Source organism: Malaclemys terrapin, chromosome 3 (genome assembly GCF_027887155.1).
Source record: "Malaclemys terrapin pileata isolate rMalTer1 chromosome 3, rMalTer1.hap1, whole genome shotgun sequence".
In the NCBI taxonomy this organism is placed as follows: Eukaryota; Metazoa; Chordata; order Testudines; family Emydidae; genus Malaclemys; species Malaclemys terrapin.
The window spans coordinates 201206055-201232384 of record NC_071507.1 but is presented as its reverse complement, the minus strand read 5'-3'; the positions used below and the strand labels follow the sequence as shown (position 1 = coordinate 201232384).

General features: G+C 46.1%; 1 protein-coding gene across 2 annotated transcripts in view; it reads right to left on the bottom strand.

Moving 5' to 3' along the window:
* INTS9 (integrator complex subunit 9) overlaps nt 1-26330 on the bottom strand; it is a 90807-nt gene that overhangs the window by 34638 nt on the left and 29839 nt on the right. For both annotated transcript variants that reach the window (XM_054023985.1, XM_054023986.1), the window contains exons 7-11: nt 25190-25310; nt 22809-22943; nt 13547-13658; nt 6232-6412; nt 1045-1105 (exon numbers count right to left, since the gene is read on the bottom strand). In XM_054023985.1, the coding sequence (XP_053879960.1) occupies nt 1045-1105; nt 6232-6412; nt 13547-13658; nt 22809-22943; nt 25190-25310 (610 nt within the window). The remainder of the gene's footprint in view (nt 1-1044; nt 1106-6231; nt 6413-13546; nt 13659-22808; nt 22944-25189; nt 25311-26330) is intronic.

Genomic DNA, 26330 nt, shown 5'->3' with positions numbered 1-26330 from the left:
CAACCCATCTCCAAGGATGGGTCACTGGTCAAACCCCTCAGAGCAAAAGACGGTGGTGTTGGTCAAGGCATTGAATCTGAGGCCTCCACCTATGTGACTGCAGCTATGCACATGAAAGCATTTACACATGGTTTTTGAGCACAAATGATGGAATTTATACACACAAGCCAGCCTACAAAATATGCATGCGCAAAATTGCTCGATCTCTGATACAAGATAGAGGCTCCTCTGAAAATTTAGCCTTCTTCTCTCAGAAAAGCCACCTCTATCTACACTCCTCAGTCCTCACCCCTGTGCCTCCCGTTTACTCTAAGTGGAGATATATTGGTTCCCATCAATACATGGATTCTATCTAAAAGTCTCTTTGAAGGCAGAAGTTGTGTCACATCTATTTAAGTTTTGCTCCCGAGATGCACACCTTGATTCTGCAAGGACCCCAAAGGGCCAGCAGTCAAGCAATCTTACTTGCTTCAGCAACATGCTCACCCAGGACACTCCTTTGCAAATAGCAGACAACACTGAGCACTTACGATTTAAGCTCCTTGTATATTGATAAAGGCATCTTGAAATAGAGATTAATAGTTTCTTAACTCTAGACAACACGAGTGCCCATGTCAATTAGGAAGGTAGCTTCATCCCCAACAGCAAGGTTTAGTCTCTAGGCACTTTGAAATGAGTGGCTTGGTTTGAACAAAGAGCATATTTCTACTCAGAGTTCAATAAGGGAAAACAAACATGTTGATATCGGACCCCTTTCCACGAAGGCAGGTAAAATGGAGGAGTGGATATTGCGTAGTAACATTTTCATCAGGCTTACGATAATAATGGCAGGGTTAATGGTACATTCTGACATCTTCCTCCCCAAAAACGATTTTTATAAATAATGGAATGAAAGCCAAATTGAGTGACCGACAGTCAAAAGGACTATTTCACAGATCCAAAAGAATTAGTCACAAAAAGAGAATGGGCTCGTGGAGCTCTGGCTTTTAGGAACCCACCTAAATCTTGGCACTGATCACACATGGTGCCTCTGTATTGGCTTACCTCAGCATGAGGAAAGGGAGGTTCCGGGAGATACACCTTCGTCTGTTTATTATGACACAGCCTTTAAAAAGGAGGGGAAAAAACCTGGGTTAGAAACAAACATACTGCAGTATCTGCTGCCATCTACTGTTAAGATTTTCTGGACAGTCATCCCACTTCCGTGACCTGCAGCACAAAGCCTCTCACTTTAACAGGGGGGACTGGAAACAACAAAAGAAAGAGACGATGCCTGGGTGGGTGAATATTATGATCTAAAGAAGGTGTACGTCAGTACAGGGCTGAAATTGCTTTAGAACCGTTTGATAATAAATAGAGTCCTCTTGCCTGTGAAAATGGATATGTCAGTGAATGCTAAATAACATCTTACCTACAGTAGGCCCTCACTGTATGAGTGATTCTCATTCAATATCCTGCAAACCCCAATAACCCTCACAAAAAAACCTATTCAAAGGATTCAACTGTCTTCTCAAAGATGTCACCCTTCCATTTGCTGTAAACTAGTCCCCCTGTATACATTTCATTATTGTGGGTATAAGGCTAGCAAACTGCTTCTCTCATCCCTCCATGATGTTCACTGTCATTGGCTATTTTGCGTCAAGCATTCCTTTCACAAATTAGATAGTAAAAGCTATTGACTGACTTCAGCAAGATCATTCGATTCATTCCATCTTGGGAGGTAGAATAAAAGAGCAGATCTGGCAGTGGTCTAGGTGATGATGCAATTGTATAATATAGTAACATTATCTTGATGACTTGTCCTAGGAAATCCAGCAAAGGAACCCTACCAGCATGATACATTTTTTAATTTTTATTATATAGCAACAAAACTAGGTCTAAATAACTCTGAGAAAAATTCCCACTGCACCAAAAAATGAAGCAGTTTGGGGCTTGTCCAGATGGATGTAATGTGCACTACCCAGCCACACACTGTAGAGTGTTTTGACCTAGGTCAAAGTGTGGACAAAGCCCTTGATCTAGCAGACTATCATGGGATTGTCAGACAGGAATTCCTCAGTTCTAACCCCAAATCTATCTGTGGTTTTAGAGAAGTCACAACCTCTGCCTCGGTTTTCTGTGAACAAGGTAAATATTTTACCTATTAAGAATGTCTGAGGATTAGTAGCGTCTCTACTGACTTTTGAAGATAAATTACCGTACAAGTAGGATTAAAGTATGTTTTAAACTGGCCTCGAATAATAAATATTCTAGAATTTCAGTAAACTATTAAGCGTCTGAATTCTGCAAACTAGATGTAATTAACAAAATACGATTTCTACTTGCCTGCTATGCTTTGTGCTGCCACACCACTGTACTTGTTTAAAAAAAAAGTACTAACCAGTCTTGCAATTTTATAACACCTTGATTCAAACTACGTATACAGGAATCACTTAATTCACTATTAAAGTACAGCCATTAGTCAAATAAAATACAGCAGCTGTTTAACTGCAGTACTATTCAATGGGTATAATTTCGAATACCTACACTGAAATTTGGTTAGGGCCCAAAAACTAGATTCCCCTACTCTTGCTTAAAGTAGCATGGCCTCTTAATCCATCAGATCTTATCCTTTCCTTATCCAAATACTTCCAGAAGAATTCACTCATCTCAGTTTCTCCCAGCACACCTTTCAGAGTAACAGCCGTGTTAGTCTGTATCCACAAAAAGAAGAACAGGAGTACTTGTGGCACCTTAGAGACTAACAAATTTATTAGAGCATAAGCTTTCATGGACTACAGCCCACTTCTTCGGATGCATATAGAATGGAACATATAATGAGGAGATATATATACACACATACAGAGAGCATAAACAGGTGGGAGTTGTCTTACCAACTCTGAGAGGCCAATTAATTAAGAGAAAAAAAAAAAACTTTTGAAGTGATAATCAAGCTAGCCGAGTACAGACAGTGTGATAAGAAGTGTGAGAGTACTTACAAGGGGAGATAGAGTCAACGTTTGTAATGGCTCAGCCATTCCCAGTCCTTATTCAAACCGGAGTTGATTGTGTCTAGTTTGCATATCAATTCTAGCTCTGCAGTCTCTCTTTGGAGTCTGTTTTTGAAGTTTTTCTGTTGTAATATAGCCACCCGCAGGTCTGTCACTGAATGACCAGACAGGTTAAAGTGTTCTCCCACTGGTTTTTGAGTATTTTGATTCCTGATGTCAGATTTGTGTCCATTAATTCTTTTGCGTAGAGACTGTCCGGTTTGGCCAATGTACATGGCAGAGAGGCATTGCTGGCACATGATGGCATATATCACATTGGTAGATGTGCAGGTGAACGAGCCCCTGATGGTATGGCTGATGTGATTAGGTCCTATGATGATGTTACTTGAATAGATATGTGGACAGAGTTGGCATCGGGGTTTGTTACAAGGATAGGTTCCTGGGTTAGTGGTTTTGTTCAGTGATGTGTGGTTGCTGGTGAGTATTTGCTTTAGGTTGGGGGGTTGTCTGTAAGCGAGGACAGGTCTGTCTCCCAAGCAGCCTCCTGGTCATATTCCAATTTATTCATGATGAACACAACGCCATCTACAGCCTCAGAAACAACCCTGACATCATAATCAAAAAGGCTGACAAAGGAGGTGCTGTCGTCATCATGAATAAATTGGAATATGACCAGGAGGCTGCTAGACAGCTCTCTAACACCACATTCTACAGGCCATTATCCTCTGATCCCACTGAGGATTACCTAAAGAAACTACACCACCTGCTAAAAAAACTCCCTGACAAAGCACAGGAACAAATCCGTACAGACACATGCCTAGAACCCCGACCAGGGGTATTCTATTTGCTACCCAAGATCCATAAACCTGGATATCCTGGACGCCCCATCATCTCAGGCATTGGCACCCTAACATCAGGCTTGTCTGGTTATGTAGACTCTGTCCTAAGACCCTACGCTACCAGCACTCCCAGCTATCTTCGAGACACCACTGACTTCCTGAGGAAACTACAATCCATCGGTGATCTTCCAGAAAACACCATCCTGGCCACTATGGACGTAGAAGCCCTCTACACCAATATTCCACACAAAGATGGACTACAAGCTATCAGGAACAGTATCCCTGATAATGTCACAGCTAACCTGGTGGCTGAACTTTGTGATTTTGTCCTCACCCACAACTATTTCACATTTGGGGACAATATATACCTTCAAGTCAGCGGCACTGCTATGGGTACCCGCATGGCCACACAATATGCCAACATTTTTATGGCTGACTTAGAACAACGCTTCCTTAGCTCTCGTCCCCTAACGCCCCTACTCTACTTGCGCTACATTGATGACATCTTCATCATCTGGACCCATGGAAAAGAAGCCCTTGAGGAATTTCACCATGATTTCAATAATTTCCATCCCACCATCAACCTCAGCCTAGATCAATCCACACAAGCGGTCCATTTCCTGGACACTACTGTGCTAATAAGCGATGGTCACATCAATACCACCCTATACCGGAAACCTACTGACCGCTACACTTACCTACATGCCTCCAGCTTCCATCCAGGACACACCACACGATCCATTGTCTACAGCCAAGCTCTAAGATATAACCGCATTTGCTCCAATCCCTCGGATAGAGACAAGCACCTACAAGATCTCTATCAAGCATTCTTAAAACTACAATACCCACCTGCTGAAGTGAAAAAACAGATTGACAGAGCCAGACGAGTACCCAGAAGTCACCTCCTACAAGACAGGCCCAACAAAGAAAATAACAGAACACCACTAGCTGTCACCTTCAGCCCCCAACTAAAACCTCTCCAGCGCATCATCAGAGATCTACAACCTATCCTGAAAGATGATCCTTTACTCTCACAGATCTTGGGAGACAGACCTGTCCTCGCTTACAGACAACCCCCCAACCTAAAGCAAATACTCACCAGCAACCACACATCACTGAACAAAACCACTAACCCAGGAACCTATCCTTGTAACAAACCCCGATGCCAACTCTGTCCACATATCTATTCAAGTGACATCATCATAGGACCTAATCACATCAGCCATACCATCAGGGGCTCGTTCACCTGCACATCTACCAATGTGATATATGCCATCATGTGCCAGCAATGCCCCTCTGCCATGTACATTGGCCAAACCGGACAGTCTCTACGCAAAAGAATTAATGGACACAAATCTGACATCAGGAATCAAAATACTCAAAAACCAGTGGGAGAACACTTTAACCTGTCTGGTCATTCAGTGACAGACCTGCGGGTGGCTATATTACAACAGAAAAACTTCAAAAACAGACTCCAAAGAGAGACTGCAGAGCTAGAATTGATATGCAAACTAGACACAATCAACTCCGGTTTGAAAAAGGACTGGGAATGGCTGAGCCATTACAAACGTTGACTATCTCCCCTTGTAAGTACTCTCACACTTCTTATCACACTGTCTGTACTCCGCTAGCTTGATTATCACTTCAAAAGTTTTTTTTTTTTCTCTTAATTAATTGGCCTCTCAGAGTTGGTAAGACAACTCCCACCTGTTTATGCTCTCTGTATGTGTGTATATATATATCTCCTCATTATATGTTCCATTCTATATGCATCCGAAGAAGTGGGCTGTAGTCCACGAAAGCTTATGCTCTAATAAATTTGTTAGTCTCTAAGGTGCCACAAGTACTCCTGTTCTTCTTCCAGCACACCTTGTTTTTCTGTCTTCCAGATCAAAAGATCTCTGAGGCAAGGATTAGCTTATTTGTGTCGTACAGGATCTTATTATGGCTTAACAAATACATAATCATCACAAGTGGCCCGCAGTTCTATGGCTCATCTGAATTAGGAATATAAAAAAACCGCACCAGCTTATGTAGTTGGACTGTGTATGCTCCTTGGAGCATTGAGTGAGACTCACAACAGGCAAGAAAAATGCATCTGAAAGTCACTCTGAGCAAGTGCATCATTTACTCACTGGCTCTGAGTGCCAGTGCCAAACATATCTGTGGTTTTTAAACAGATTCAGCATACATACTACTGGACCTAATGCCACTCTAATGACAGAACACCTATGCACACCTATTCCTGTAACTGAAAAGGCGTGTACATAATTCCTATGTTGTGTATATCCGGAAGGGTTCCAAGTAGACAGAATCGGCAGCTATCAGCGCTCACTCTGCACACCTTTACTGTAATATGTACGTTGGAATCCAGTCTGACAGAGTAGCCCACTAACACCTACCACTCGGCAAAGATCTGGGAGAACTCCAGGGAGCTGTTGGCAACAGGTGAGATGAAGTAAAAGGGGACATTGGAGAGTCCTGCAGAGTCGATGTACTGATATAGACACTCCAGCAGGTCATATATCACTCCAGAAGGATAACATGGAACCAGGACGTTTCCTCCATTCCGGACAGTCATAGCTTGAGGGAGAAAGAGAAGAGAGAATTAACAGGTTTCAAAAAGTGCTTTTCATCCCCAAAAGCTCTACAGGGCACAGGAAAGCAGCTATCTAGATAACTGGAGCACAACATGTTGCTAAACAGAGTGAGCAATGCGTGTAGACAGATTTCTGACCCCTCAAGATTTCACTGCCTTAAGTGAGACAAAAATCAGACCCTCCTCCTGCGAAAGCACAGCTTTGAGCAAAAGGAGCTTCTGTTAGTCTTGGGACCTATGAGACACACTTGAGCCTGTTTGACATTCCATCCAGTAGAGGGCAGTGCTGCACCAGTACACAAGAGGAGAAATTTTGACTGAGGAAACTGACCAAAGACACTCCTGACATAAAAAACATTCTATAAATCTACTCGTGTCCATGCAGAACAGCTGTTCTTTGGTCTCATCTGAAAGATCCCATACCTTGTAAATTGTTGTGGACTCAATTCTGCTATTTCAGATAAATGGCTGAGGATTTTAATTTGTGGTTAGAAAGTCTAGTTCTTTCAAACCTGATCCAGCCACCCCAAACATGAAGGGATTTTCTTTTCTAAAGTTGCAAATGCTTCTAAATCCCTTCAACACAACAGGAGCAGCTGCAAAAGGTGTCAGCTGTATAAGTCATGGGCAGGCAGAGAACAAGTGGAAAATAATTATTTTCTGAGCGTGGCCCAGGAGAAACATTTTATTTCTCTGGTTGCATGCAGCTACACAATTGCTGTAGCACCTTATGACAAAGCATTTCTCCCTTGTCAATCTCAATGAGAAATCGTTGCTGAACTGGGATTTCTTCCATGGCCATGGGGCAAAACCCATCTACTGATGTTAACTGAAATGCAGCAGCAGTAATATTATGCATCAAAGCATTAAACAAAAACCTGTGAAAGAGCTGGAAATGCATATATTAAATCTTGCTGTAATTATGTCCGTGACTTCAATTTGTTGACAAACTCATATGGGCAAAGATCTAGCACTTTAGGGGTATTTAGGTGCCTAAAGAAGTATATGGGAGCTTTTGAAAATGCCACTACGTGCCTAGGTGCCCAACTTCAAATAGGAGTTGCGTATACCACATACTTTTTTCGACAATGGGTCAGAGAGGCCTTTCCCGGTATTTATCAGAGCTGTATTACACATCAGTGAAGGTCAGGAAGAGGACTGGGGTTACTGTCCTCTCCAGGGCCGCCCAGAGGGGGGGGCAAGTGGGGCAATTTGCCCCAGGCCCCAGACCCTTCAGGGGGCCCCACCGGAATGTCAGAGGCTCCCCCCCGCCTCCGCCTTCCCACATCCCCCGGCGCCTCAGCATGCCGCGTCCAGGAGCAGCCCGGGACAGAGCTAAATCGATGTGGCTCCCCTGGGGCCTGAGCTCCTCCCACTCGGAGCTGCGTGGTAAGGCGGCGGGGCCTAAGCGCCTCCCGCTCAGAGCCGCGTGATAAGGGGGCGGGGCTGCGGCAGAGTGGTGGGAGCTCAGGTCCCGTGTAGCCACGCCACTTTAGCTCTGTCCAGGGCCACTTCTGGACACGGTGCGCTGAGGCTCCGGGAGAGGCGGGAGGAAGCAGCATGGTAAGCCCCTCTGACCCGGACACCCCCCTCCCCCACAGCCCTAACCCCCAGCTCCGAGCCCAGCCCCTCTGAGCCGGACACTCCCCTGACCCCCCCGCTCCGAGCCCAGCCCCTCTGAGCCGGACACCCCACTGACCCCCCCCAGCCCTGACCCCCAGCTCTGAGCCCAGCCCCTCTGAGCCAGACACCCCCCTGACCCCCTCCAGCCCTGACCCCCCACTCAGAGCCCAGCCCCTCTGAGTCGGACACCCCCCTGATCCCCTGCTCTGAGCCCAGCTCCTCTGAGCCGGACACCCCCCTGGCCCTCCGATCCCCTGCTCCAAGCCCAGCCCCTCTGAGCCGGACACCCCCCTGACCCCTCCCACAGCCCTGACCCCCAGCTCCGAGCCCAGCCCCTCTGAGCCGGGCACCCCCCGACTCTCCCCCCCCCGCAGTCCTGACCCCCAGCTGTGAGCCCAGCCCCTGTGAACCGAGCACCCCCCAACCCAGAGCCCAGCTCCCCACCCAGCCCTGGGCAGCAACAGCGCCATCTCCAGGCAGCGACAGCCCACTGGCACCAACCATCACCATCACCCAGTGACAGCCCATTATGTAATTGCAAATGTATACATACATTATTTAAAAACATTAAATGCTTTAATGGTATTTTGTGTATTTTCAAATTATTAAAAATTATTTTTTGAATGTATTTCAGTGGTTAATATCATGTATTTGGAAATGTAAAAAATATAGTATTGCAACTTTTTTTATGGAAGGGACCCCCCGAAATTGCTTTGCCCCAGGCCCCCTGAATCCTCTGGGTGGCCCTGGTCCTCTCCTGGGTCACATGCAAAGTCTAATACTTCATTTTGATAACAATGAAAAAAAACGATCGTCCTTTGTTTTTAAAACCAGCTAGAGGATTTAATCTTAAATTCCCCCCCAGCTGGCTTTGAAAATCTTAACTCCCTGTACCTCCCCCTATGCCCATTTTCCAGATGAGGAATTTATACTTGTCTGCCTCACAGGAGCGTTGTGAGACTTAAGTGTTAGAAAGTGCTTTGACCTCCTGCGGGATGATGTTGTAGAAATGCAATCTCAACCTAAGGAACTGGGTGACTATAGGCAAGAAGAACAGGAGTACTTGTGGCACCTTAGAGACTAACAAATTTGTTAGTCTCTAAGGTGCCACAAACAAGTACTCCTGTTCTTTTTCCGGATACAGACTAACACGGCTGCTACTCTGAAACCTGTCATATAGGCAAGAAGTGCTGGAGCCAAGAACAGAGCCCAGAACTCCTCACACCTAGCCCTTGACATCAGGATTGGATGACACTGCCTTCCATTCTTCCCAATTTAAACAGGGAGGACAATGGCACCCTCAGCTTGAGGAGGGATTTAAACCAGGGACAGGATTATGCCAGGATTTGGCAGAAGCTTTCGAAGAAGCTTAACGGGCTCTCTAAAAAGGTGTGGATAATGCCCCTGTAGGCTGGCATGGCACTGTCAGTGTGTCCCGCCTTTGCATCCCGACTGGGGTGGCAACAGGTTTGCTTTAACAGACCAGGGTAAGGAGAATCCCCCCACCCACCATTAACAAAATAGCATGTCCCATTTTAAGTCAGGAGCAGTTACAATAACCTGTTCAGAAAGTTCTCACATCAGGACCCTGGTGCAGAGCTCCCAATACCACAAAACCAAGTCTCTTGTCTGGTTGGGCTGGTCTCTGGGAGCTGGAGGCCACGTCTACACTACAGAATTATGTTGATCTAACTTACGTCGGCATATAGCCACTGCAGTTATTAAGTCGCTGGTGTGTCAGGAGGAGCACTTGTATTGTCAGTGTGGGGCATTGTGAGATAGCTCCTGGAGGCCAGTAACAGTCGACGTAAGCAATGCGGTGTCTACGCTGACACTGTGTTGACCTAATTACATCGACTGTGTGTCGACACGGCTCACCGAGGTGGTGTTACTAAATCGGTGCAGACACACTCTGACGTCAGTGGGAGCCAAATTTAAGTGAAGATCCTTCTACACAGCTAGGCCGATGCAAGGCAGCTTATGTCAATCTCTGTGTGGTGTAGCCAGGCCTGAGACACAAACCGCATCTCACTGCAGCCTGCGTGGCTTCTACTCCCCTCTTTTGCTCGCCTTCCTGTTCAAAGAGCCCAGCGCTAGGGCAGGCAGGGCCTTCTGGATTACACCCCAGGCTATTTCGGCCATAGACTCCAGTCTGTCCCTTAAAGGGGTAGTTTGCTCCTTCACAGTCTCCGAGTTTACAGGCTATGGCAAGAATCTCTTCCAGTTATAACATCTGCTCAGATCTAGTCTGCTCTCATTCCTTCCTCAGATAGGTTGAGCTACAGCAGTTGAAGTGGGCTGTAGTCCACGAAAGCTTATGCTCTAATAAATTTGTTAGTCTCTAAGGTGCCACAAGTACTCCTGTTCTTCTTTTTGTGGATACAGACTAACACGGCTGTTACTCTGAAACCAGCACAATTTTAATGATCCCTTCTTTTAAGTACAGTTCACGTGCATAGCTCTAACTTATTCACGGCTCAGTGTTTTAAGTCTTACGTTTATTCCTAGAAAATATCTTATGGCCATAAGCTACATGTCTGGCTGATGTGACAGCTGAAAGTGGGGCTGACGGGCAATTTGCTGCCTTACTTGGATTTCTCCTTTTCCTTTTGTAGAAGTTTCTCCCCATTTTGGTTAGTTGTGCCTAACTGCTTTCATTGAGTTATAGCTCTCTGAATATTACATTGTTCATGAGATGTAGAGGGCATGACAGATAATTAAACACGTGAGCTGTAGACTTGCAGTGTTTTGCATAAACATTGTTGGTTCTGCCTATCCAGATGTTGGTTCAACAGATATCACTTGTTTGCGCAGTGTCAGTTACTTCCCAATATAGTACCTTGCACAACTCGATCCTAATCCATGACTGGGGTTCTAAAGTGCTACCATAAATGAAATATTGAGCGTGAACCCCAGCACCTATAAAACTGGGGTATTCAGACCACCTGAAAGTCTTCACAAATGCTTTGTTCTGTACACACTACAGCTGGACAGGAAACATTTTTCTCATCCCACAACAAATTTGAGATTTAAAAGAGTTTCCCATTTCGCACTGGGAGGAAACCAAGAATTTTGGGCATTTTTTGCAAAAACAGCAAGACATCCCCACCCCAGAATAGCCAGGAATTAGAGCCCTCTTCTGGGATGTGAGAGACCCAGGTTCAAGTTCCTATTCCAAATCTGGCAGAGCAGGGACTTGACTCTGGGAAGCCCACATAGCTACTGGTTATTCTAGGGTGAGGCTCTTTGGAATTCAATCCTGCACCCAAGAAACCTTCCTGAAAGTGTCATCAACCCAGATGCATTCCCATGAAAAATGTCAGTTTGTGACAAACTGGCATTTTCCTACAAAAAACTTCAGTCAAAAAACTGTGCCAGACCAGATCGCTTTCTTTGAGTTGCGTCTCTTTGAATTTTACATGATGAGTTGTAGAGGGCATGACATGTTAGCTGTGGACCCTGCAGTGGTTTGCATAAACATTGTTGGTTCTTTCGATCCAGATGTTGGTTCAACACATCCTTTGTTTGCACAGTGTCAGTTACATGCCCACAGAACTGGACCCTAATCCATGACTCTCCGTAACACGCAAATCTACTCTCAGATACACCAGGGTGACTTCTACAGATGTCAATGTGTGTATCTGAAAGCAGAGTTTTGAGCCCAATTTATCTTGATGATGTCCTCAAAATTTAATATAGTATTATAATCTTGGCATTTCAAATTTAATCTCGTTCAGTAACTCCATAATAAGTTGGTTCAATTTACAACTCAAAACAAGATACTTGAATTTCCAACAGCTGCTGGTGCAAGGTCAAATTGGCATCTGAATAAAAACACACCCACAGACAGAGTCTGGAAATTTTGCTGATGATGCCCAAGGCAATGCAAATACAAGTCCATCTTTTCATAGCGCTGAGCACTGTAAAAAGTGGTTTGTCAGTAAACGAATCTGACTTGAAGACAAGCTCAGGGTGGGGAATCATGCATGTGACCCTAATAATGGGAGTTGGGTGTCTAAGCCACAGAGTGCTGTGATGAAAATGAAAACTGAGCTGAAGGTGAAGCTTTTGCAGTTACACTTCTGATCTTAGCTACATGTTAATCGTCACAAACATGCCGTTATTTTAGGATATTGGAAAGGGAATAAAATGTGTGTCTGCTTTGTCGCATAACAAAACGCAAGCAATTCACAGAATTTAATGCTCAGTGACCATTATGATCATCTAATTTGACCCCCTGTGTAACATAAGCCATAGAATTTCATCCAGTAATAGCAAGGCCAATGTCCTGTGGTTGAATGGAAGCATAGATATCTTTTAGAAAGACATCCACTCTTGATGTAAAAACTTCAAGTGGTGGAGAATCCAGCAAATCCCTTGGTCAACAATTTGCCCTCTAACTAGAATTATATCCCCACATTGGGATTCAAAGAGAATCTTTAAAGTGGGAGGGAACATCCATCTAGTGATTTTGTGCTTGAATTTATGCATGGGTGAGAATTTACAATCTACTGCTTTTGTCAGCAGGAGTTGGCAAGCAGGAGCCAAGATTCCTGGGTTCCGTTCCCAACTCTGCCACAGGCTTCCTTTGTGACCTTGGGCAAGTCACCTAACATATGTGCCTCAGGATTCCCCAACTGTAAAATGGGGCTAATAATACTTGTTTACCTAACTATGGTGACGTGAGGCTTAGTTTATTTAGGTTTCTAGCCCTGTGAGTTCCTCACTATACAAGAGTGAAGTTGTGATTTTTGTTACAAACCTGACCTCCTTCAAAATATATAGTTTACAATAAAGGTGTTTGTTAGAAGAACAGGCAGAAGCAGCAGAACATCTGTGAGGAGAAACCATGAGGACAGAGGAGTAACCACAGGAAGGGACGGGATTGGGAGGAGAAGAGAGGGGGAAAAAGTCAGATGTCACATTCGAAACAGGCTGGGAAATGCTGCAACTCACACTCCGCTGTTACAGCTTGCAATTAGCAGCTTTTGCAGCTGTGAAAGCTTGTGATTAGGTTTTATATTTCTGTGGTCTATAAATATATATAAAATAAAAAATAAAGCAGATTGTACTGTTTGCATCTGACATATTTGTAAGCCAGGTGTAAGAAAAGAAACAGAAAGGCACAAAAATGGTGTTCAAGGAAGGAAGGGAAGGAAGGAAACAGCAATATTTCAGCTAGGGTGTCTATTCAAAACCTAGGCAACACGTAGTCGGTTGGCAGCGAGGCTGCATACTTAGCAAACCAAGAGCAGCAGATGATTAAATCTCATTAAGCCTGCTCCATTCCAAAACATTTCAGGTACAACCTGTGTCTCTAAAGGCACTTTATTAATGACATCAGGAGCACATCGTAAAATCTAAACAGCTAGTTTTATGCCAGAAGATATAGTCTGGCAACTTACTCAGTTCCGGGAATCACCGAATTATTTCCCACCAAAAGCAATGAATAAGATTATAAAATAAGCAAAGTGCTTCTTACAATAGTGACCTACCCAGGTTACTGCAGAACTCCCCCACCATGCCGTCTGGGTTAGCGGTGGGAATCTGGGTAAGCCCTGTCAGAATGAGAACATCGCTGTTTTTAAGAGAAGCCTGGTCCATGGCCTGAAAAAGAATGAAGTGAAGTAAATTCAGTAACAGCCACAGCACAGGTTTTCCCTGTTTTACAGTAAGGGGAGGATTGGTAATAAAGTAACAACACTAGGGTTACCATATTTCAACAAGCAAAAAAGAGGACGGGAGGAGCCCCGCCCTAGCCCCGCCCCTGCCCCTCCCACTTCCCGCCCCCCCAGAACCCCCAACCCTCCCCCCGTTCCTTGTCCCCTGACTGCCCCCTCCTGGGACCCCTGCCCCTAACTGCCCCCCGGGACTCCACTCCCTATCTAAGCCTCCTTGCCTCTTGTCCCCTGACTGCCCCAACCCTTATCCACACCCCCACCCCCAGACAGACCCCTGGGACTCCCACGCCCCATCCAACCACTCCCCACCCCCTGACAGCCCCCCCCAGAACTCCCAACCCATCTAAACCCCTCTGCTCCCTGTCCCCTGACTGCTCCGATCCCTCTCCACACTCCTGCCCCCTGACAGCTCCCCCCCAGAACTCCCAGCCCCCTACCCCCCGCTCCTTGTCCCCTGACTGCCCCCTCCTGGGACCCCTGCTCCTAACTGCCCTCCAGAACCCCACCCCCTACCTAAGACTCCCTGTTCCTTGTCCCCTAACTGCCCCCTCCTAAGACCCCCCCCAACTGCCCCCCAGGACCCTACCCCCTACCTGTACCCTGACTGCCCAAAACTTTCTCCACTCCCCTCCAAAAGCCCCCCCCCGTTTCTTGACTGCCCCCTCCAGAACCTCCCTGTCCCTTCTCCTGCCCCCCCCTTACCCTGCTGTTCAGAACAGGGTGTTGGGCTCTGTGCCAGCCGGACACATGGCTGAGCTCCCCTGCACAACACAAAACCCGGTCCCTGGCCCTGCACAGGGCTGCGGGACCGGGCTGCAGGAGGAGGAGCTGCCGGCCGGCTCAGAATGCAGGGAGGGGGGGTGGGAGGAGGAAGCTGCTCCGGAGTCCAGCCCGGGACTTTCCTGCAGCCCTCCCAGCCGCTCGCTCTGCCGGGGGAGGAGGAAATCCCGGACATTGTGAGTGCTTTACAAATTCCCCCCGGACGCTATTTTTAGCACACAAAAGGAGGACATGTCCGGGTAAATCCGGACGAATGGTAACCCTAAACAACACAGCAGTGCAGAGATCATGGAACAATTTAACTTCCGACCGTCCTGCATCTGTGGAGATGCAACAAAAGCTAGCCAGAAGCTTAGAATCATAGATTAGGGTTGGAAGAGACCTCAGGAGGTCATCTAGTCCAATCCCCTGCTCAAAGCAGGACCAACACCAACTAAATCATCCCAGCCAGGGCTTTGTCAAGCCGGGCCTTAAAAACCTCTAAGGATGGAGATTCCACCACCTTCCTAGGTAACCCATTCCAGTGCTTCACTACCCTCCTAGTGAAATAGTATTTCCTAATATCCAACCTAGACCTCCCCTACTGCAACTTGAGACCATTGCTCCTTGTTCTGTCATCTGCCACCACTGAGAACAGCCGAGCTCCATCCTCTTTGGAACCCCTCTTCAGGTAGTTGAAGGCTGCTATCAAATCCCCCCTCACTCTTGTATAGCCATGTCTGTATCTTCCAAGAAAAGTCATATTATTGAGTTGGAACAGATGAATCATCTTGCGGCTTAGGAGCTGACAGCATGGCTGAAATGTTAACACTAGAAATTTCTGGAGATGTAATGCAGGAAGCGTATTACCCCTGAGCTCCATAGACTGCACTGGCTTCCAACTAGGTTTCAAGTGCAATTCAAGGTGTTAGCTTTGATCTACAAAAACACATATTGCTTGGGTCTTGGGAACCTTCTTCTCTCCTGGGATCCTTGAGATAGAAGCTGCAGTTTTCTTACATGGGGGACCTGGAGTCAGGGTATTCTCAGTAGAGGGTCCTTAAATCTAGACCCAGCTCCACTGCCCCAGTGGCGGAGCTAGAGCTAGCCAATTTCAAGACACACTTTTAGACTCATTTACTTGTCCAGGCCTTTGTAGAGGTGGGGGGGGAGGGGATGTAGGACGGGACGGTTATCATGGGTTTTTGTGATCCGTTAGTATTTTTATTAATGCACCTAGAAAGCTGTGACTGGTGCATTTAAAAAAATTAAATGTCAATCAAAAAAAGTTACATTTAAACCCCAAAGTTACATACAGTTGACAAAATAAAACTAAATGATGAAGAGTTGTACAGAAACCGCATCACAAACTTAACTACAGCATCTGCGGTGCAAGACTACAGTCAAACTAATGAAGAAAACTACCCTCTACATCGCCACTCCTTTCAATATTAAACCTCCTCCCATGATTAAATCAAAATAGCGTTAATCCATTCTTAATTCATGTGTCTTTGCAGCTTGTGCTAGAGGCTTAAAATAAAAGATGGCTTCAATGTAATGGGTGTCTTCAAAGTGGCGTGCCGTCCTGATTCATTGTGCGCACAGCATTGCACTGATCCCGTACAACCACAAAGTACAAATCAAACTGGATCCACTATGCATGGCTAAAGCAGGCAGGTGTCTGGTCCTACTGGCTGCAGTTGCAGGTGACATCTTGTCCAAACATAAGCCATGCTACGTCCAGCTCCTAATGGACAGAGGCTTACACCACAGAAAATTACCATCACAATCAGCCCCTTTGCTGGCTCACCAGAGGCACCAAAGACCAAATGGGCCATGAAAATGGAGTGGAAACTTCCATCTGTAGAGGCAGTCCCTCTAGGTCAGGGTTGAGACACATTGGTAGGGCAGCGTAAGGGCAGTTTGCATTGTGCTGTGCTTAGAGAACTTCATTCTCTAGAGCAGTGGTTCCCAAACTAGGGGCGCCGCTTGTTCAGGGAAAGCCCCTGGCGGGCTGGACTGGTTTGTTTACCTGCCGCGTCCGCAGGTTTGGCTGATCGCAGCTCCCAGTGGGCGTGGTTTGCCGTTCTTAGCCAATGGGAGCTGCAGGAAGCGGCGAGGGCCGAGGGACGTGCTGGCTGCCATTTCCCGCAGCCCCCATTGGCCTGGGGCAGCGAACTGCGGCCACTGGGAGCTGCGATCGGCCGAACCTGCGGACGCAGCAGGTAAACAAACCAGCCCAGCCTGCCAGGGGCTTTCCCTGAACAAGCGACGCCCCTAGTTTGGGAACCACTGCTCTGGGGCTAATAATCTGACATTTCAGAAGCATTAAATTAAATTGGGATGGCAATAAACTCTCTTCCCCCAACACCACCACATTAATTATACAGAGTCTAAGATCAGAGATTATATTTAATGGGTGCTAGTATGGAATACATGTATTCCCAATACACAAATTGAAATGGTAAACTTCTGACTGGGAGAAATTCACTTCTCCCCCCTGGGCTGAGCAATTGGACACGCTGCAGCTATGGTATAGTTGGGCTAGAGAAAGGAACTCTGGCCCCAGCCTGGGGGACCGCATTGCAATCCCCTCACAGCTACCATTGAAGCTTTTAACATGGAGTAGCAGCTGCAGCCCCTGTGCACCCCGTGTCCGGTGTTTTAGGGCCATGGAATCTCACACGTGGATTCCTGGCTTCTCCCCTGGCCTACCCCCAGCACAGATTTTTGCACCAACCTAGGCAAGGTTGATGCAGAGACTCCTTCTGAGAAACTAAAGGACCCTGGCACAATTCCCACGTTCCCGGCGTAGCGTGGAGGCCGTGCAAAGAGCTTCACACCAGCCCTTGATCCCACCGATGAATTTCGCCCATTGTCTTCAATGGGAGTTGAGGGTGCTCAGCACCTCACAGGGCCAGGCTCATAGACGACCATCTCTGAGTTCATGAATATGCGTTGTATGCCTGCGACAAATGTAATGCACATACATAGAAGCGCCAATAATGCGGTAAAATAATATTGAGTCTGCCAGTGATAATGTACATAATGATTATGCTAGATTAGATACCCGTAATTTCAGCTTCGACTGCACGGAGAGGGCTTGCATTGATTCTTCAGGTTAATGTAAACAATCGGTCTTTAAAAGGCTTTTAGTGACACTCTTATCCACACTGCCACCTCCAGGTCTCCACTTTGGCGCCAGTAGGCAATTCCATACGTTTCTGGGCCAACAGGCATCTAGGCAATGTCTTCAATGGGAACCCTCTGTCAGAACTTAAGAGTGAAGGGCAAAAGCCATAGTGTGTGTCTGGCGCAGAGCTCATCAAATAAATCCTTTTAAACTTTGCAGCTGTCTATGGAGCAGTCACGAATGGAATCTAGCTGACCACCGACGTACATTTCCCAAGGAAGTGCTTTAAGTACCTCATACTCTATCTGGCCTACAAGCACTATATTCAAAAGGAACCAGTCAAAAAGCTACAGTGACCTGAGAAGGATACGCTCCTGAGAGAGGCAGAGGCAAATGTACAAGGCAAAATGGATCCAGGATAACTCTTGAAAGACTGATTACGTGCACAGAAGACATTTGTAATACTACCCAGCAGCCTGCACGAAAACCACGATATATCCACAGAATGTTCAGTTAACTTGGTTAGACAACAGATTTACTTGCATTACTGTACTATATTTCAACCTGACTTGCTCGTTGCACTTTCTCTTCATCAATGCCCTTATGTTCTGTAAGGAAGTCAAGTGTGCTATATTCAGGACCGGTGCAAGGAAGTTTTGTGCCCTAGGCGAGACTTCTACCTTGCGCCCCCCCCCACCCCGCCCTGCAGCAGCTCCCCTCCCCCCCTCCGCCCTGAGGCGCCCCCCCCCGCGGCAGCTTCCCCCCCCTGTCCTGAGGCGCCCCCCCCACGGTAGTTCCCCCCCCCGACGGGGAGCCGTGCGGCAGCTCCCCACCCCAGCTCACCTCTGCTCTGCCTCCTCCCAGACCACACCGCCCCCGCTCTAATTCTCCTGCCCTCCCAGGCTTGTGGCGCCAAACAGGTGATTGGCGCCGTAAGCCTGGGAGGCGGGAGAAGTGGAGCAGCGACGGCGTGCTCGGGGAGGGGGCGTAGCAGAGGTGAGCTGGCGTGGGGAGCCCTGCGGCAGCTCCCCCCCCCCGCCCTGAGGCACCCCCGCGGCAGCTCCCCACCCCTCCGGCCTGGGGAGCCTGCGGCACCTTCCCACCCCAGCTCACCTCTGCTCCGCCTCCTCCCTGACCACGTTGCCCCCGCTCTAATTCTCCTCCCCTCTCAGGCTTGTGGCGCCAAACAGCTGATTGGTGCTGCAAGCCTGGGAGGCAGGAGAAGTGGAGCAGCTATCGCGCGCTCGGGGAGGAATGCGGTAAAAAAAAAAAAAAATTGGGGGCATCGCTTTTTGGTGCCCCCAAATCTTGGCGCCCTAGGCAACCGCCTAGTTCGCCTTAATGGTAGCACCGGCCCTGGCTATACTCCGCCCAATACTAAGGAAGATCACAGTTTAACAGGGTGAAGGAAAAACAGCGATATTTTAATCCATGAAAGGAGCTACATCCACAAACACAAACACTATTAACTCAGTGGAACAGTGGTCAAGAATGGAGATCACTGGCTGCAGCTATGTCAATAACGTTGTAAATCAGGTAAGTTTTAAAGGGGAATATAAAAAACAAAGACAAAGACTCCTGATGGAGTGTTAAGGTTGCACAGCTGAAAGGAATTAGGAAGTGAAAGGGTTACTAGTCCTACAGCAATGTTAATCTGGGCATGTTACACATCCCGTATATTTGTGGTACACAGTTACAGCAAGAAAGACTGAAAAAGAAAATAATACGTCTTCCTTGCTAAATAAACACCACAAATACATAGGACATGCAACACGGCTCTTAACATTGTTTTCTTGATTTGTTTTAAATCAGTGGTTCCAAAAATGGGGTTCGCGAAATGTTTCATGGGGTTCTCAGAAAAAAGTTCCCCAATGGCGGACAGAGCTGTCCCTGGGGACCCCGGGCAGCACAGGGTCAGCAGCCTGGAGTCTCTGGACTTCCAAGAGCTAAGCAGATCAAAGCAAGCATCTCTATCACACTGAGGAGATTTAAACTTCAAGACTCCTTATAAGTAATGGAAAGGGAGGTGGATATTTTTTGCTGTTTTTAATATTAAATAGGCAGCTAGTGTTGTTTTTAAATTATTATGAAGAACAAGTTTAAGCTTTGTTGTAATGTGTGTTGTTTGCCTGGACTGCTCAAGACCTGAATGCTTGTGTAGGAGGAACTCTTTGAGTTGGCTTCTTAAATACCATCATGCTGTTTCACATCTGATACTCCTTGATGAAACATAGGGGCCTTGTCTTATAATAGGCTTATTCAAAGTGATACAAGCTACAAAAGTGAGATCTTGGAAGAGTGTTGCCGTTTTCATAATGTAATAAAAATACTGTCATGATAAATAATAATAAATAGTGTGTAATAAGCATGTCATAAAAACAAATTTTATATTTCCAATTATCAGAGGGGGAGCCATGTTAGTCTGGATCTGTAAAAAACATGCATCCGACGAAGTGGGCATTCACCCACGAAAGCTTATGCTCCAATACATCTGTTAGTCTTAAAGGTGCCACAGGACTCTGTTGCTTTTTATATTTCCAAGATCACTGCTTTTATGAATTATACTCAGGTAAAGCAGATAATCCCTGGAAATATTCATTTTTAGGAGGGGGTTTGCGAGACTTGACATTTTAGTGAAAGGGGTTCACAGATTGTTAGTTTGGGAACCACTGTTTTACATCTTAGCTGAATAAGCTTAAACATTAATGTGAGAGGTGTGTGTTTAAGAGAAAACATAAAAAGCGTAGGACAAGGGAGTCAGAAATTGGCTTTGGTCTCACTCCCTATCCAGTGAAATGACTCAAGTGAATTCTGCAGACTAATTCCAAAGCCAGGGGAGCATCCTGCTCACACTCCCTTTCCACTTTCTCTCTGGGCAATCTCATCCACAAATAAATCGAACTATCACCTCTATGCAGGTGATCACAGATCTACCTCGCTAGTCCAGTCTCTTTGTCCAAACTACAATCTCTGCGACATCTCCTCATGTGGGGATAAGCTGTCAGTTCAAGCTCATCTTCTCTCCTGCCCTCCTGCTACCTCCTTTCTCGACCACTGCATACAACACCATCATCCCATCTGTCACTCAAGCCCACAACCTGGGCTTCCTCTTCAACAAAGACGTCCCTCTAGTTCCTCACACCCAGGCTATGTCTAAGTCTTTGCAATTTTTTTTTTTTTTTGCATAACATTTCTAAGGTACAGCCTTTCCACTCCATCCACACAACTCAGACTCTCATCTCATGTCTCCAGTATGACAGCATCCTTTTTTCTGGCCTTGAAAGATACAATCTTGCCCCATTCATATCAATTCAGAATGCTGCTGCAAAAATCTATTTCCTACTCTATCACTTTTGACCAGTGCAACCCTCCTTCTCTACCACATCAAATATAAGTTAGTTTTCTTCACTTTCAAGGCCCTTCATGGCCTTCCCATACCCTACCTATCGTCTCTCATTCATTATCAAGATATCAACTCCTGCCTCCAGTCAGTCAGTAAAGCCAGCCTCCATTGCCCACTTGTTATATTTTCAAAACAGGCACCTTCACGCTTTCTCACACGCTGCCACCTCCTCCCCAAACACACACTCAGAATTCAAGAACAGATTAAGAGATTTTGCCCAAAGTTTCCAACAAAACGAGAACATACCTTCAGATAGAAATGAAGCATGGAAGGTTATAGCTTAATAGATGGTGCTTGTAGCAGCACTGTGCCCCCTGACACTACTGGGTGTTAGTTCAGTACTAACTGAGAAAGAAGACAGGTTTCAGAGTGGTAGCCGTGTTAGTCTGTATCAGCAAAAAGAACAGGAGTACTTGTGGCACTTAAATTTGTTAGTCTCTATTTGAGCATAAGCTTTCGTGGGCTAAAACCCACTTCATCAGATACATGCAGTGGAAAATACAGTAGGAAGATATATATACACAGAGAACATGAAAAAATGGGTGTTGCCATACCAACTATAATGAGACTAATCAATTAAGGTGGGTTATTCTCAGCAGGATAATCAGCACCTTAATTGATTAGTCTCGTTATAGTTGGTATGGCAACACCCATTTTTTCATGTTTTCCGTGTATATATATCTTCCTACTGTATTTTCCACTGCATGCAGCCGATGAAGTGAGTTTTAGCCCACGAAAGCTTATGCCCAAATAAATTTGTTAGTCTCTAAGGTGCCACAAGTACTCCTAGTTTTTTTTTTTTTTTTTTTTTTTTTTTTAAGAAAGAAGAGCAACACCTACTGAATTACCCAAACTACTTCCTACAGCGCCAAGATTTTCCCATGGAGGTCTTCAACATGCCAAGAATCAACTCTGCCTCACTTTGAAAACAAGAAAGATCATAACCCAAGACAGTCTGGAGAAAAAGGATGGGGATTTAGAGACCCCAATATGTTATCGATTGTAAATACAGCTGCATTATAAAGGGACCATGAAAATTACCTGTCAAGCTTTTGCACGCACAATACTCAACAGTAGGGAGTACAGAGGATACTCTCCTTGGGACAAGGTTACTTACTGATAATGAACCTAACCTTTTAAAATTATTTTATTAAAACCTCCTGCTAATACTTCTCTTTTAACTATTGTAAGTGACAACTTAGTACTGTGAACTCCCAGCCATTCTTTCCACTAAAAATTTATGGATTCTGAGAGAATTAATTTACTGGAAATTGCACGTACAGCACTATAAAGACTTTACCCTTAGCAGAGCAGGGAGGAAAGGCTGGCACCCTGTTAGCCATCATCCCTTCAAAGCAAGGACCTTTCAGAAGTGATACAGAAGCAGCCTGTGAACTGTCTTTAGAGACTATACAGGGTTTTTTTTTAAGCAATGCTGTATTGCTTTAAACAGGAAAGTTCTAGAGTTAACATGGCCCTTTAAATTAGAGCAGCAGACTTTTACTTCTGGGGATTGGGTTAAAATTTGTCTCACCTTACTACCTAGAGGATGCTCGTCCGCTTACCAAAGTGGCAGTCTTTGCTTAATGCTGACCAGGACGTCTGGCCGATCACAACTGCAGGGCATTAGTACAGCTTAGATGGGGAAACTTTTACAAGGTGCCTGCTGGCATCAGACCCGACCCCAGTGAGGCGAGGGCCCCTGTTTATTGAGCCTCAAATTCATTTCCCCACCTCTGAAAATGGAATCGTTCTATCAAATTTCAACAGAGTGTTTGTACCTGCGGGTGTGTTGTGAGCAGCGAGGAGCCCGAAACATAGGACACCTTTTCATAATGTGATTGTATAATCCAGTTGGAGCTTCCAAGCGCATAGCCGGAACTGAGAGGAGTAACCTGCACAGCACCAAACAGCTCCTGGAAAAAAACGGGTTGAGAGAAATAAACTGAAGAGAGCAAACACAGAGACACATTAGAGCACGGATGAGATTTTATTATAAATAATTATTAACAACATTGCGGTTAGCGATTAGATGATGAGAGGCATTTAAAAAAAAATCTCTTAATTATTTAGAGTTCTACTTTCTTTAGTGCCCAGGTGAAACAATTTCACCCCCTCCTGCACTAGTGCAAGACTTCTGTTTGGATGGGGAAGATAGCAGGAGAAGGTTTTACGATTAAAAACAAACTCACTCCTCCCCTCCCCCCACAAGACTATTTCTATTGAAACTATTATCCATAGATGGTTTTGGAACAGCCTCTCCTTCTACAAACAAGCAAAAACAGCCTAAATTCTGAGGGCAGGTCTACACTACGGGGTTAAGTCGACCTAAGTTACGCAACTCCAGCTACGTGAATAATGTAGCTGGAGTCAACGTAGCTTAGGTTGACTTATTGCGGTGTCCAGGGCCGGCTCCAGCATTTCTGCCACCCCAAGCAAAAAAAAAACAAAACAAAAAAGCCGCGATCGGTGGCAGCAGTTCGGCGGCAGGTCCTTCGTTCCTAGAGGGAGTGAGGGACCTGCCGCCCCCGAATTGCCGCACATGCCGCCCCAAGCACCTGCTTGTTAAGCTGGTGCCTGGAGCCGGCCCTGGCGGTGTCTACACTGCGCTGGATCCGTCGACTTGCCTTGTGCTTCTCATTCTGGTAGAGAACCGGAGTCGATGGGAAAACGAACTGCGGTTGATTTAGCAGGTCTTCACTAGACCCACTAAATCAACCCCCAGTAGATCAATCGCTGCAGCGTCAATCCCCAGTAAGTGTAGACATACCCTGAGTGTAAACTACTTAGCAATGCTCTTTCATCTAGTTGTTTCCTTCACTCTTGTTCTACAAAGCTTATGTTTTTTGTCTGTATGCAGTGATGCGTTACTGGGAAAATAGGCAGTTATGACCACCATGTGGCTACAAAGCTAAGAGAACAAGAGGATGAATCTTGCAATATATATATTTTTAAGCATCCAAACACATACTAGCTGCCTCACAAAAGAGGTAAAGACATGGTCCCTCTGCCAAACAGTTTACAATCCAGGGCCTCAGATTCACAGGCACATAAAATGAATAAAGTAAATGATTGATTCAACATTTGTGATTATAGGAGTCAAAATAATGGTGAATTACTATGAATGTTTACAGATTAAAATCTAAGCCCTCCTACTAGTTGCTATACAATGCTCCCGGCCAATGGGAGCTGCGGGGGCTGTGCCTACAAGCAGGAGCAATGCATGGAGACACCCCCTGCACAAGCAGGGACTTGCGGGCTGCTTGCGGGAGTGACATGGGGCCAGGGCAGGCAGGGAACCTGCCTTAGCCCTGCTGTGCCACTGGACTTTTAGTGGCTGGAGTAGGGTGACCAGATGGGATGAAGAAAATATCGGGACACATGGGGGGGGGGGGGGGGGGGGGGAGTCCCACCAGTGGAGCAAAAAAAACCCCAAAAAACCCCAGGAGTGCGAAATATTGGGACAAATTGCGTCCCAACCAAACATAGGAATATCGGGACATCTGGTCACCCTAGGCTGGAGACTGCAATCAACTGGCAGAGGCTCCACGATCGATTAGTCGATCGCGATCTACCGGTTGGTGACCACTGCCTTATCCTAAAGGTAGGCTATTGAGTTGTTGGGTTTAATTCATTCTAGGATGTGCACTTGCTTATGACACAGAACACCCCAGCAGAGAGCCCCAAAGGAGAAGTGTGCAGAGAGGGTGGGTTGCACCAGTGCAAAGTGCTCACAAACTCCAGTTAACTTGGGGACGGGAGGAGGTGGAAAAGTGGAGGCAGAGACATTCAGCAGCTCCCCAGAAGTGAGATGTACTGGCTGGGGAGGGGACATGAAAACACTCCCACCTCCCACTAGGCCAGCTTTAATTTTATGTATCTCAGGTTTATGTTAAAAACTAGCCTCCCCTGAGGAATCCAGAGAGCTGCTTTGTCTCCACCAAAGTGGAATCTTCCTCACAAGGCAGGTGGGGTCGTGATGTAGGGTACTGAATGGAATCCTGTCCCACCTTCCAGGCTAGTGTGACTAGCCCCCACACAGCATCTAGAATGCGTGCCGAGCATAGGAAAATGAGGGCTCCCCAAGATTCCTACAAAGACAAAAGAGAAGGGGAAAAAAGGTTGCTCTTGCTTGCCTGACATTAGCTGTATCGATACTCACAATTTTCTGGGAATACCCCACCAGCTGGATCTTGCTGAGTGCAGAGTTCACTTCGGGCATGGTGTAACACCTCCTCCACGTAGACACCTCCACTGCATCTTTCAGAGGGGCAGGCAGCAGCCTGTAAAGATCAAATGGGATCTAGGCATTCTCAGGACTTCCTGTTGGGCTCCTAGACTTTTATTTCGATTGGTCTTTGTAGGGTTTTAGCTCCTAGAACTCATTCCATGTTGTTTCTCACTCTGGGGACCAGCCAGTTCCAAGGAGGAAGGGAAGGTTGAGCTGGGAGGTTTTTCTGGCTAATGAGATGCAGGAATAGGCCACTGCCACCTTGCCCCAGAAAACACTTCCTCCAGCTTTCTCTGCTGATGGTCCCCAATGGGAGCTGCAGGGGACAGTCAGGGAAGAGTAGGAGGAAAGGTGGGTTGCAGCATCATTTTTACCGTGGATTAGAAATAGTAGCAGATCTGAACTGCAGATAGGCTGTGTTTATAGCAAAAGGCACTGCTAGAATTTGGGTTTGAGGGACAGCAGGTATTTTGGATTTGCCTGCAACACACCCATCTCTGAAGCTATGAATCTGAACACAGACGGGGGGGGAGGGAGGAGAGGGAGTATGGTCTTGTGAGTAAAGCACAGGACCCAGAATCTGGGGACCCTACGCCTATTCCCCGCTCTGCTGCAAACTTTGGCACTCAGAGGCCCTAGGTCACGTTTCCCCATTAGTAAGATGGAAACAATACTTTTATCCAGAGGGAATTTGCAAGGATAAATTCATTGACGTTGCAAAGCACTTTGACATCCATGGACGGAAGTATTGAGTTTTCACACCACAGAAAACTTCATCCATTCTATTTTTCATACATTGCAGATATATATTTTTTTGCAAGTTAGTCGGCCAGCATTGTCAGGGGAAGATGTGAACTGTAGTGTCACAGCCTGTAAGAGGGGTGGCTAGCTTCAGGGAAATAAATCTTCTTTAGCAACATGAACCAAGGCAGAGGCTGCCAAAACACGGAAGAAGAATAGGTTTTTTGGTATATTAAACTAATGCTAAATCAAAGGCTAATTCAAACCAGTTTCCCATGATTTATGAAAATTGGTCAAGTTTCTTTGATCAATTTGCTTAAAGGAATTTAAT